The sequence below is a fragment of the Sceloporus occidentalis genome, unplaced genomic scaffold, assembly GCF_023333645.1.
Source record: "Sceloporus occidentalis isolate IW3139 unplaced genomic scaffold, rSceOcc1.0.p SCAF_14, whole genome shotgun sequence".
Taxonomy (NCBI): domain Eukaryota; kingdom Metazoa; phylum Chordata; class Lepidosauria; order Squamata; family Phrynosomatidae; genus Sceloporus; species Sceloporus occidentalis.
The window spans coordinates 3,148,699-3,162,740 of NW_028316994.1; the positions used below are offsets into that span (position 1 = coordinate 3,148,699).

Here is a 14,042-nt window from a genome sequence, read left to right on the forward strand (position 1 = left end):
ACAGGTATTTTTAAAGCAGCTCAAAAAGCGGAATGACAGAGGATTAATTGAGTCTATCCCTGCCAAATAGGGATGATTGGAGGGTATGTCACACTGTTATAGGGCCAAGCACACTGGTATATTTCTGTGTTCTCTGGGAGGGAGGATTTTCCTCTCCCATTTGATGCCATGGGGAAGATTAGAGTGATACATATAATAAATGAATTCCCCACAGTCATATACTGAGCTTCTTGGCAGAATTGAGGTCTGAAGCTACAGATTGCAAAGCATTTATTACTTGATTTATACTACCTTATAAATTTTATAGATTTCTATAACCACGCTTTTCAAAAGACATATTTTTATTATTTAATTATTTAGAGCACTACTAGCCCACCCATCAGCCAAAAAGGCTCCCAAGAGAGGCTTACAAATCATTTCCAGGACAGTTTACAAAATTAAAAACAACCCATCATAGCAATGGGTATGAAACAGCAATAAAACCAAAATTAAAAGCAGCATAAAAACCAGGTCAAAGTATCCATGCATGCTTTTAAGAATTAATGTTTAAGTTGAATGCTGTGTCTTCAAAAGACATTGTTTCTATGATCCCACTGCATGTATGGCTGGTTTTGCGCACAGAAGAATGGGATGTGTCTGACAGCATTAGCAGCAAATATGGGTGTGAGGACATGAATGAATATTTGTTGTATGACCATGTGTTAGTTGGAGTCTGTTGGGTACAATAAAAGGAGCTGTGGCCTAGGCACCCAATGAGGGGGAATGGGGGGGGGGAGGTGGAGCATGAGCAGCGCATAAAATGGGCTGCCCCTTCCCCAAGCACAGCATTGTATGACATCCAGAGTCTCAGAGGAAGGTGACTCTAAGAACTTCACAATGGCCAGCAGCTTCAATCTTTGCACCTTGCTTCTGCTTCTGTGCTTGGCTGCAGGTAGCCTGCAGGGAGGTAAGTCTGGGTTCTGGCAATGAAAAAGGAGATAGGCAAGGTTTGCAACTGCAAGCAGACGGGGAAAGAGGATTCTAGTCTTGTGCCTCTATTAGACAGAGGAGTAACTTTATAAGAAAGGGATATGTGATCAAGGTTTTAAAAATGAGTAAGAAAAGACAATCGAAATGTATATATCTAAAGTCATCTTTTTCTTTTTCCTTTTTATGCCAGTCCATTGCCAATTTATCTTTGCTATTATTATTATTATTATTATTATTATTATTATTATTTTGCTGTTACCAATTTCTTTTCTCAGCTGTGACAATGTGATATTGGCTGCTGTCACACTGCAGATTTTAATGCAGTTTGATACCACTTTAACTGCCATGGCTCAATGCTGTGGAGTTCTGCGATTTGTCACTTTGCAAGATGTTTACCCTTCCCTGTCAAAGAGCTTTGGTCCTCCACCAAATGACAGATCGCATAATTCCATAGCATTGAGCCATGGAAATTAAAATGGTGTCAGATAACTTTATTTCTGGAGTGTATCAGCAACCATTGATGAGCTTCTGTAGTTTATAGAATATTAAAAATATTTATTTATTTATTTATTTATTTATTTATTTATTTATTTATTTATTTAAAGCTGTAAGTAAGGTTCAACATGAAATAAACTAGAAAATTGTTAGGAAATACAGAGTCTACAGAGAATGCAAAACAAAGTACTTAGATCAACATGAGTTTACCTTTCATTTGTATCTTTCACCTGCAATTGACTAGTATATGTTCAGTGACAAATTCCACCATCCACCATAAGCAGCCCAAAAGAAAGATGTAAAAAAAGGAGCAAGGCTATTGGATAATTTATGGAGTATATTATAAGGGCAGAATTGCTTACTTTGTGGCAAGACTGTGTGAGCAGAAGTCCAGGGCCCCAGTCAATGGGATCTGTTTTGGGAGCCCCCAGTGCATCTGGCATACCATATTTTGAAGAAATGGTCGTATTAGACATTTTCTGTTATGAAGAGGTGAGGGTTGTAAAATCATGTGCCCTTGAACACAAGATCATTTTGCCACACTGAAGAATTAATGCATTTTGACACCACTAACTGTCATGGCACCATCCTATGGGATTCTGGGATTTGCAGTTTGTTGTGGCACCACAATTCTCTGATTTGTAAATATCACAATTCACAATTTGCAAATATCTCACAAAACTACAAATCCCAGAATTCCATAACACTGAGCCATGGCAGTTAAAGCGGTGTCAAGCCACATCAGTTTTGCAGTGCAAATGCGGCCCTAGTCTCTGGAGCAGCAATTAAAGTTTGCTCCAAGCTCAATATGACATCCTTTCAAATATTTAGACAAGGCTCTCGTGTCACCTCTTAACCTTCTCCAGGCTAAATATATCCAACTCTCTAAACCACTCCTCATAGGGCATGGTTTCCAATCCATGGGAAGAGACAGCCAAAAGCAATACTACAGTAATAAATTGATGAAGATTAGCTGAAAGACTATAAAGACAGCAAGCTTTACAGTTCATCAGAACTCTTAATCAGGCTGGATGTTAAGTAACAGAATAACCCAAAGGTAGGAAAAAGAGAAGAAAAGAAAGACAATAGTTTTATTGGCTAATTTGAAGTCATTTATTCTAGAGACGAGTGCACAGTGCTGGAGCAACTGCATCATATCCTTCACAAAACTAGCAATATCCACATGCTGTTATTGTTATCCCTGTCTTTTCCCCAGTTTGGGACTCAAGGTAGTTTACAACAGATTAAAAAAATACATAGTTAAAATTATTATACTTATATCTTGCCTTTTCCCATCGTGCAACAGCTTTTAAAATTCATAGTAAAAAATGCACAAGGTCCAAAAATTAAATTTACACAGACCTGGGCCATTAAGGGTTTATAGGTCAAAACCAGCACTTTGAATTGTGCCCAGAAATGGGCCAGCGGCCAGTGGAGCTGTTGCAGCAAGGGAGTTGCATTGGACTATGATTTCTGTCAGATCCACCCATCTTTTGTGGGAATGATGGGAATTGTAGTCCATCCATCTGCCCCATCTGGTGGGCAACCATTTTAGGAAATTTGAAGTTGAAGGCGTTCATGGCTGGCATCCATATATTTTTGTGGGTTTTTCAGGCTATGTAGCCATGTTCTAGAAAAGTTTATTCCTGACGTTTCACCAGCATCTGTGGCTGGCATCTTCATTCTCTGAACATAGCCTGAAAAACCCACAAAAATCAATTTTAGGAAAGGTTATCTAGCCCCTCGGGTCACATATTCAGGCTCTAGGATTGTGCCTTTAGGCTGTAATCCCATGCATATGTACTAGTAGTAAGCACCACTAAGCTTAGTATAACTTGCTCCTGAGTAAACATGCAAAGGATGGGTGCTGTTAAGTGGAAGTAGGGGAAAGTGTTGGTCAAGATCCTGTATATTGAGATGTAACTACAAAGAAGGAGTTCCATCAGCGTAATTACATCTGACAATGTCATACCTTTTCAGCCTGGCAGTGCCCCGTTTGCAAGGTGCTGCAGTTGGGCTCTGGGAAAGATATCTGCAGTGGTCTCCTACTTGCAGGGCAGACTGAGAAAAGGCAGCTGGAGAGATCCCTCAAAAGCCGTATCTACGCTGCAGAATTAATGCAGTTGGGCACAGCTTTAAGTGGCATGGCTCAATGCTATGGAATTCTGGCCTGCTCTGTCAGAGAGCTCTGGTGGCACAACAAACTGCAAATCCCAGGATTCCACAGGATGGAGCCGTGGCAGTTAAACCAGTGTCAAGCTGTGTTAATTCTGCTGTATAGATGTAGCATTTGAAAAGTCAGGCTTTTGGCATCACAATTGGTTGTTGATGATAATAAACATGAATCCTCAGCAGTTACAAGATCACAAAGTACAGCTTACGTGCTTGGAACTATTAAACAAAATGCTAGCTAATGTGCAGATTTACACTGAGATTGCTCACCCAGAGGTAAGTTAACAGGACTTACTCCCAGATACCTACGTATATGATTGCAGCCTTAATTAGGTCAGGACATGTTCAGAAGAAATAGATACATGGTTGTCATGCCTGGTTCCATGAGATAAGGAAATTACAACTACCTGAATTCCTGTTGTCTTCAGTGGGTCTCTCTAAAGAGAATCCCTTTACATTTCTATCCAAACCCTTTTAATTCTCTATTAGGTGCTCTTTTCTGTATCAACTACATCTGCACAGAACACAACTAAAAGGAGAGGAAGGCAAAGGGGCTCTTCAGCTTCATGCATATCAGAACATCTTGGGATACATCTGATCACTTTATTGAAAATTAGCTCAACATCTCCCTCCAACAACAGCCCTCCTTTTTTACCCCCACTAGGAAGAGTGGAGCCTTCCATCCTGCCTTTTACACACACTTTACACCAGGGGCGGGAATTCTGGAGCCTTCTGGATGTCATTGGATTGCAACTCCCAGCAGCCCTAGCCAACATCCATGGTGAGGAATGTTGGGGACTGCAGTTCAACCATCTCCAGAGAACCACACCATTCCTGCCTTGCTGCAAATATTCATTGTGTCATTCAGTTGCTTATATTTGATTATTAAAAAGATTTGGGGGGCAACTTTCCTCAAAATGACAACGATAAAGGTAAGTTGTGCACATAGAAGTATTTTTTTAAAAAAGCAACAAAACAAAACACTACAACGAAAGTAATATTTTAAATAAGCAGATGCAACAAATTATTCTGAGACCCACCTGAAAACACCTTTGACACCAGTGTAACTATGCTAAGATACCAGCCTTGTCCGCACACTTGTGTGCCTTCATGTCATTTCCAATTTATGGTGTCCCTATCATGGGGTTTTCTTGGCAAGGCTTACTCAGAAGAGGTTTGCCATTGCCTTCCCCTGTGGCTGAGAGAGTATGACTTGCCCAGGGTCACCGAGTGGGTTTCATGGCTGAGTGGGGAATCAAACCCTGGTCTCCAGAGCTGTAGTCCAACACTCAAACCACTATGTCACATTGAAATCTCACCAAATTTGGTGGGAATTAGTTTTGAGTAGACAGATATAGGAAGGTACTGCATGGCTTCAGTGCATTAGCATAGAGGAAAGAGAAACTCAGAGATATTTAAACAGGAGTGCATTGATTTACCAGTGGTAGCTAGTGGCTCGCAGTAAATGATGTAGTGAATCTATTCTTAGTTTTATCCTGAACCTAAAGGTAGCTATCCCAAGGTGAGGGTTGTAGGGTTCAGCACCTTGGATAACTCCTTACAAATTGAGACCAGAACCCAGAATGCATTCACTATTGATGTGGAAGGTACTAAAGCTGCATCTGCACTGCAGAAATAAACAGTTTGATGACACTTTAACATCCCTGGCTCAGTGCTAGAGAATCCTGGGATTTGTAGTTTGTTGTGGCACCAGAGCTCTCTGACAGAGAAGGTGAAATATCTCACAAAGCTGCAAATCTCAGAATTCCATAGCACTGAGCCAGTTAAAATGGTGTCAAACTGCATTATTTCTGCAGTTCAGATGCAGCCTAAGACCAACACTATATTGAATGGAATGCTGGAGTAGATGATGTCCAAGCTCCTTTCTAAAGCTTAAAATTCAGATCATTCTGTGATTCAGTGCAAATGACTTAAGTCACCAAAAGAAAACCCCTCATTCCACAGATGAAAACATGAGCGGCCAAGCAACAGAGTGTCGTCAACATGGCAAAAGTTATTAATGAGGAAGAACAGACAAGCTAGGAGATGCTGCAGCACTTTGCTTTTGCCTGAGCCTACTGGGAAGTGTAAAATTCCTCCCTCCTGCTGAGTTGGTTTGCAGCAACTGGAATAAACTGAGGAGGAGGGGAGGAGAAGTGGGAGAAAGAGAGAGAAACTGAAGAGGGTAAAGAGGAACATTTTAAAAGCAGCTGGAAAAGCAGGACAGCAGAGGATTAATTGGAACTGCAATAAATTAAGACAGTTGAAGGATATGAAATAACAGAAAAGGCATTAGTTGAGCATCTTGTAAATGGGGTGCTATGGCGTAAAAAGGGGTTTTTCTGATAGTTACCTACCTTATGTGTGAGGGTAAGCCCAGAGAAGGATCTCTAATGGAGTAGGGCATCATCATCATCATCATCATCATCATCATCATCATCATCATCATCATCATCGTTCAAAAACTTGGACCTGGCTCCTATACCTTGAACCGTTGTGTGCAAGCAGAAATTTCACCAGGCTGCATCTGCTATAAATTTCCCTTTACACCACACTACTGTTAAAAGTTCATGAGCCGTCTCCTCTTGTCTCTGTAGCTACCCAGGCCCCAAAAGAAGAAGGAAGATGGAAATTCTCCCAAGGCCATGGCTATTTGTCACTGAGACCTTTCACTTCCCACTTCCATGTTACTTCCTATCAGTGCCATTTCAGCCCTATCTTTCCCAACTACAGAACAGAAAAATTCAGGAGGGGCTGCAGGAGACTCCTTGTTTAGGCTGAGAAACATAGTCGCTGGTCTCAACTCACCCACGAACATCATTTTGTTGTGTGCATATCTCCAGATCTCTGGAGAAAGTGTAATGATGTGGCTTTTGGTGCTCTTATCATAGTGCCATTCTGCCTCTTTCCAGTTTGCTTTTGCTCGGCCTTTCTAGAATGTGAGGGGAACTCTATAGATCAGGATTTTGAGCAAGATAGAGTAAAGGTGGGGAGCCTCTAGATGTTTGGGGATTTCAGCTTCCAGAAACTCAAGGCAATGTGGCCAGTAATAAGGGGTCAGGGGGAAAATAATCCAAAACATCTCGCAAAGCAAAGGTTCCCCCATTCACGATGGAAAGAAACAGAGAGAGATTATCATCACACAACAGTACTAAAGTCAGGGTTGTTTTTAAAAATAGAGAAAAGGAAGCATTCCTTTACTTCTTGCATAGGAGCTCCAGCAGGAGTGGGGAACCTGCAGTCCTCTAGATGTTAATGGCTTCCAACTCCCCATCATCCCTGGCCATTGCTCATGCTGGTTCAGGCTGATAGGAGTTGGAGTTCCAAAATACTGGAGAGAAGGACATGCAGATTGTCTACTCCTGATTTACAGAATTGTCAGAGTTAAGATTGGGATTGCCAGCTACTAGATCTGATATTTTGAATAGGCTTGGGTAAAGAGGAAACTGAGCCTAAATGGAGCCTTCATGTTTAGAGGCAGTATATCTCCTGGTAAGTACTGAGAAGACGGGGATAAAGATGAAGGGTCAATGCTAGGTTCTGGGATTTGTAGTACAGAAGGATTTCCCCCCAAGCTCCGCTTCCATCTCATGCTTGGGAAAGCTATTTTCAGAAAAACACTGAAGTCTTTTATGATTAAGCAGAGGAATCTGAAGGAAACATAACTCTTCTTATTTTTTTATGATTGCAGCCATATAGGATTATAGAGTTAGTTTTGCAACTTTAAGCTTTGGTACCGAAAGCTGCTTCATTCCTCTTCCCGCCCTGTTCCTTTTTCCTTTAGCATTATCTCAATTAAACTGTAAGCCTGAAGTCAGTAACTGTCTTGCCTTCTCCTTGTTAAACTTGGAAAACATGGTTTACAATATTTAAAGCATGATGAATGAAGGAGATGATGAGTGATGATGGTGATGACAGTAATGTGAGTACACAAGAACATAGAAATAACTACGGTACTTGTGGTCAGCTTCAGATTATTTAAAACTGACAGCAACTATGTCATGTTTTGGTGTACTGCCATTGAAAGTCAAGAAGCTCTGTGTCGAGGGGAGTTTGGAAGACAAGGTCCACAATCCCCAGCTAGTTTTTCATAGCTACCTACCTTCTCTGAGCTGTCCCAGAAATCCCATCTAGGGAAAACAGGTGAATTACATGCTCTCTCTTCCATGCTGCATCTCTGTCTGGCACAAAGATGCCACATTCCATCCATGACCTTGCCAGGGCTGTACATACAAAGATCTCCTCAGTGCCCTCACCCAGAGAGGATGGCTTGACACCCTCTTGCAAAGCCGCAAAGTCCAATTCCCTGAGCCAGGAGACAGGGTGGGTCACAGGTGGATTAGGGGCCAGAATGTCTCCCTGCTGAGATTAAACAATCCTTTTGGCATTGAGGATCCAGGCTTTGAAAGGGGTTTTGTGGAAAGACCAAAACCTGGCCTCATTAGGCCTGGCATGACTGGTTGTTTTTCCATCAGATGCCAGAAGGGAAGAGCTCTCTTGGCAACAGGAGTTTTGTGGAGGCATCCTGCAGGCTAACAGATTTATTGTGGGCAGATGCCTGTATGGACCACATCCCACTTGAGACAGCTGCCAGCTGTGGAAAACCTTTCATGCAGCTGGTAAAGTGAGTTCCATGAAAGGTTTGTGTGTGCGCATCTGTGCATCTTCAAATAACCTGTCAACTTATGAGGACCCCATTAATTTCATCGAGTTGTTTTAGGAAAGGAATACTCAGAGGTGGTTTTGCCAGTTCCTTCCACTGAAGTATAGCCTACAGCACCTGGTTTTTGTTGGCAGTAACCCATCCAAGTACAAACCAGGGCTAATCCTCCTTAGCTTCCAGGATCAGGCAGGATCTGATGTCTTTAGGGTATTTAGGACCTGCCATGAAATGTTATGCTACCATTACTAAGGCTGTACCCATACTACAGCACTATATTCTCAGGGCAATGAATCTAAGTCCTTCGCCAAACTATGGATCGTAAACTATGGATCGTAGGATTCCATTGGACAGAGATATGGCTGTTAAAGTGATATCAAACTGCTATAATTGTGCAGTGTGGATTCCCTCTTAGTCTTTTCTCAACTTTTGGTCCAACAGATGCTATTGGATTATGAGTGCCACCATCCCCAGCCAGCATGACTGGTGGTTAGGGATGATGGGAGTTTTAGTCCAACAATAACTGAGAACACACAGTTCTGTAATATTCCCCGTGAATATTTGTTAGTCAATTCTCTGTGTGTGTGTGCATGTGTGTGTATGTATGCATGCATGTGTGTGTGTGTATGCATGTGTGTGTGTGTGTGTGTGTATGTATGCATGTATGTGTGTGTATGTGCATTTGCTTGTTTGTCTATCTTCCTGCCTGCAACAGTTAAAGATAGCAACCCCCCAGGAACCTCTGTCTTGAGAGGTGTATAAATGAAGGAACCAAGAAAATTCCGATACTGGCATCTTGATTTATAAATTGATAGAATCTGGAACTGTAAAATTAAGGGAGAAAAGGAAAAAATTGCATATAACAATATGTACATATAGGTGTAAATTTAGAAATCATTACTTTAAATCAGAGCTTGGAAAAATTACCTGTTTAGACTACAACTCTCAGAATCTGCCAGCAAGTTCAAACAAGTGACTTCTCTCTCTTAAGATGCTTTTTATTGAAACTGGACTTGATACCTGGACTGGACCCTCCTTCACACACAGCAGACAGGGGCAGCTAGTTCACATGCTTGTGATGCTACTGGAGTGCAACTCCCATAATCCTTCATCACTGGTTTTACAAAGGGCTGATGGGAGTTGCAACCACAAGCTGCCCTTTCCCTTGACACAGAAGCTGTCCTCAGACACAGTCAGTGCTATTCTCCCTGTTTGAAGACATTTGGCTGCCCTTTGAATGAAATAGGGAAGGACCTTAAATTGAATGACTAGTAAGAATCTTTCATGTTAGGGGTGTGATTTTTAGCACATGTATGTCTACACAGTCTCACTCTCCTTTTCTTGTGGGTCTGTTTCAGGAATGAAGCCACAACCAAATGGCAGAGGAAGCCTTTACTTTCCATCCTTGCTTAGAGGTAAGAATCCTGTGTCAAGCCCCCAGCCTCCATGATGATTGATTAATTGATTGATTTTATGTCCTTCCTTTCTGCCAGCATAACCCTCACAAGTTCACAGTGTAACTTAAAACAAAGCACAGTTAAAGCCACAATCATTATAAGAAAAAAATTAAACTATCCCAATTTAAACAGTACTAAAACAATTTAAAAGCATTTAAAACATTTATGAAATGATAAACGTATAAGAAAATTTGAATAGATTTAAAAATATAATATGGTATTGTACTTTAAAATAATGGGAGAATGGTAAACATAGTACAAAAAGAAAAACATAGAATAGATAACGTTGTAGTGCAACAGTGAAAAGATAGATGGGGGAAGGAAATATGTGTTATAAATCAGCAACAGATGGGGAGGAAGTTGTTCATAAATTATTTATTTTATGTATCTAATATGGTTAATTTGATAATATGGCTCTCACATCGAGATGTAAATCTTATTGGGTTTTTTCTTTATTTTTTATTTGTCTCCTTTTTGGTGTATATAATAATAATAATAATTAGCATTTAAAATATAACTATAAATGTAAACATATCACATTAAAAATGTTTTTATAATCAGTTGGTTGTCCAAGTTGGCACCACTTTAACTGCCATGGCTCCATGCTTTGGAATCCCGGGATTTTGTAGTTTGTTGTGACACCAAAGTTCTCTGACAGAGAATAATAATAATAATAATAATAATAATAATAATAATTTTTATTTCTATCTTCCCACCTCTCCCCATGGATCGAAACGGGATCACAACAAGGTTAAAATCACAAAGTTAAAATTACAACAACATTAAAACCACAAAAAATAAAAACATGAAACCTAAAAAACATCAAATCTAAAAACAATAGCATCCATCAATCAAGGGGTCAGCTGGACTCATTCCATACTAATGATCTTCATAGGAGGCTAAATATTTCACAAAACTACAAATTCCAGAATCCTATAGCACTGATTCGTTGCATTTAACATGGTGTAGAGATGGATTATTTCAGCAGTACAGACCCAGCCTTGCGTGGAGAAATTTATTGCTTAAATATATAGCATGTATAGGCATAAACAGTATTTTAATTGTGTCTGGAAGTGAACTGGTAGCCAGTGATGCTGCTGCAACAAGAGAGTTCCATGCGCCCTGTCACAAGAAATACAATGAAATAGATAGAAATGCACTGAATAATTTATTTTATTGGTGGAAATTCTTTCATCCTTAAAATCCACCTCAGTGAGTAGCTTGACTTTTGCATATGCTGGGACTAAACTGGGTGATGTACCTGTTAACAGTCATTGATCACTGCCTGTAGTGGTAGCTGCCATGTCAGTGGGATGATCAATCTGATCCATGTTTTTGGCTGAACTTGGAAGAAATTGAGTCTTTTTCTTGGAGATAGGGCTCATCATCTTGGATAACTCATTTAAAGTCCAAACTAAACTCCAGCATGGATTCACCACCCTATTAAAATGAAAGCAATCAACCACCACTGCCTTAAAGGGATGCTAAAAGTAACCAGAATATGCTGTTCATTGCACCAGAGAAGTAACTGGTGCACATTTGTTGTGCTACGTTTGAGAAGTAACTTTGTTTCAACCTCGTTACCAAACAAGGTGTTATAGGTAACTATGGTCTAATCTGCACTGCAGAAATAAACCAGCTTGACACCACTTTAACTGTCATGGCTCCATGCTATGGAATTCTCATATTTCTAGTTTTGTGAGACATTGAGCCTTCTCTGTCAGAGATCTACACTGCCACAAAAGACTACAAATCGCAGAATTCCATAGGATGGAGCCATGGCAGTGAAAATGCTGTCAAACTGCATTAGATCTATGTTATGCAGCTTAGATCTATTTTACTTGTAACCATTACTGCTAAGCTCAGTGGGTTACCCTTTTGAACTACAAATCCTAGAATCTCCCAGTCACCACATCAACTTCCCATGTTTGCTGAGCAATTCTGGGCAATCTTTTTTCAGCCTTGGGGACCTCCCATCTTTCCCTTATCCTGCCTTATAGCTCTGCTGAACTCCCTTATCAATGCAACCTCTATGGTTTTTATATCCCACCCATCATAGGTGCAGGAGGAATGCAGCCACCAGCTGGACTGGGGCCAGCTGGAGCCAAGGCTGGTAAGTCAGGCTGCAGTATGGAAGGGATGGGTTCTTGTATCCCAAGAAGCTGGAGAAAATGAAACACTTGTCTTGGCATTTACTACTAAGGGGGCGAATTCAAGACCAGCAAAAGGGCTCAAGCTCGACTCAGGCTTGTATCCTTCCGAAGTTGCTAAAATGAGTACCCAGATTTTTGGGGGCAAATTAGCTTACAGTTGTAAACCACTTAGACACTGCTTAGGCAGTATGAAGCGGTATATAAATGAAGCTTGTTACTGATGTTAATATAATACTCAAGAAGGAGAACTGATACACTGATTTGTTTGTTTGTTTGTTTATTTATTTGGCACCTCTTTTTACATCTGAGCCCAATAGTAGAATACCACCTCAGTCTTGCTGAAGAGGTGAGATAGAAATAAAATAATAATAATAATAATAATAATAATAATAATTATTATTATTATTATTATTATTATTATTATTATTATTATTGAGTAATGTAGATCTTTGTAAATTTTGTTCTCATGGGCAAGAACACCTAATTTAACCATTCTTCTCCCTGTTGTAAGAGCATCTTCAGAACCTACACATTTTTCAAGGTTTATTCACAGTTTGGGATTTATTCTGTGAAAAATCCACATGTGTGTTTTTTTTTGGTGGGGGGGAATTGCTTAGGAAATTACACTTTCTGTGCAGTAATGTTTTCTGCAGCTGGAACTTTCTTTTAGCTTTTCTTAAATAAAAGTTCAAGAGAAGAGCTCAGGATATTGCACCAGTTGATCTCTTGTTGCTAATTTATCTGCTGTGCCTCATTGGCAGCTGAAGAGACCTCCTTTGCTTGATGCGGCTGCTGTCTGTTAAGATAGGCTTGAGAGGAGGCATTTATGATCACATGGCAATAGTGGTAAAATCATGATTACCTTGTGTTACTGAATATGGAGCAGTTACAGATCTGTAACCCAAGGCTACAAATCTGTAACTGCAATACACAATGCACGTAAATGGCTCTTGTAGCACCTTTGAGACTAATTGTGCAGAAGGAGTTGTAGCATAAGCTTTCATAGACTTGGTCAATTTCCTCAGATGCATGGAATGAAATGGTGCCCAGAAAGGACTTTTATAATCAGACTGTATGAACAGTCATAGAAATGTAAAACTTATAGATATGGTGATGAGGGGATAAGTTCTGTTTTAACTATGGTAGTTGAGAGTACATTTTAATCCTCTCCCTGTCTGTTTTCCATCCTAATAGGGAGGTACCCCACCTATGGCACCCAAGGTCTACCCACAGGACTGGGTAAGTTTAGCTGTGCTGCTGGAATACATTGAATAGAAGTAAGACATTTAAATTTTTAATTCATAATATCATATTGTTGAGAGAGACTACAAGGGCCATCCAGTCAGAATTACTGCCATGCCAAAGGCTGATCAAAAGAAACATGTCTCATTTGCCTCCATACAACTTGCAAAAATGGAAGCTGCACCTATATTTAGAGAAACAAGGAGGTGGCAATGAGATAGCAGAGACGATCTGAGGTGGTGGAATGGGTACTACTATTTCAGAATGCAAGTGTGCCAGTTCTCACAATATTGAATGTTCCTTCTTCATGACAAAAAAGTGCAACTCTAGCTTACGTGTTTGGGCTTCCTTGTTTCGTGGGTAGGGATGCCAATATGTGTGCGGGTTTTTACAAAGGCAGCCTTTCAAAATACCATTCCACCAATTGTAGTAGAATAGTCCATTCTACTACTACTACTACCTTATTCTGGGAGTGTAACTAAACTAAATACTCTGACAGTTTCAAATTGCTCCATTTGCATGGCTCCATTTGATTACATATTGGGATCGGTAAGTTGGTGAGGTTCTTGAGATTCTCAGCTAGAGAGCTCTAGTGTAGTGGTTCTCAACCTTTGGTCCTCCAAACATTTTAGACTCCCAGAATCCCAGATCATTGGCCAAATTGGCCTGGGTTTCTGGGAATTGAAATGTCAACACTGGGAGAACCAAAGGCTGGCACTGCCCTAAACTACAGCACTACCAATTGTCCACTTGTTTGTGGAGAATTTGGGGAAATTTGAGAAGGAGAAGTACTTACAAGCCCTTCCCAAGGGGTATGGATTTCCAGCAGGATATAGAGCAGGTTGGTTGCTGCTTCTTGTTGCATGCTCCTCTCCACACTCTCTGTGGGCCAGA

At 40.4% G+C, this 14,042-nt stretch overlaps 1 protein-coding gene across 1 annotated transcript in view; it reads left to right on the forward strand.

Annotated features, from left to right (window-relative positions):
* Window positions 1-876: 876 nt before the first annotated feature.
* The window catches only part of LOC149303557 (uncharacterized), a 28,415-nt gene continuing 15,249 nt past the window's right edge, over window positions 877-14,042 (forward strand). The window contains exons 1-4 of the mRNA XM_089480787.1: window positions 877-946; window positions 9,655-9,711; window positions 11,813-11,866; window positions 13,101-13,145. Coding sequence (XP_089336913.1) covers window positions 877-946; window positions 9,655-9,711; window positions 11,813-11,866; window positions 13,101-13,145 — 226 coding nt within the window. The remainder of the gene's footprint in view (window positions 947-9,654; window positions 9,712-11,812; window positions 11,867-13,100; window positions 13,146-14,042) is intronic.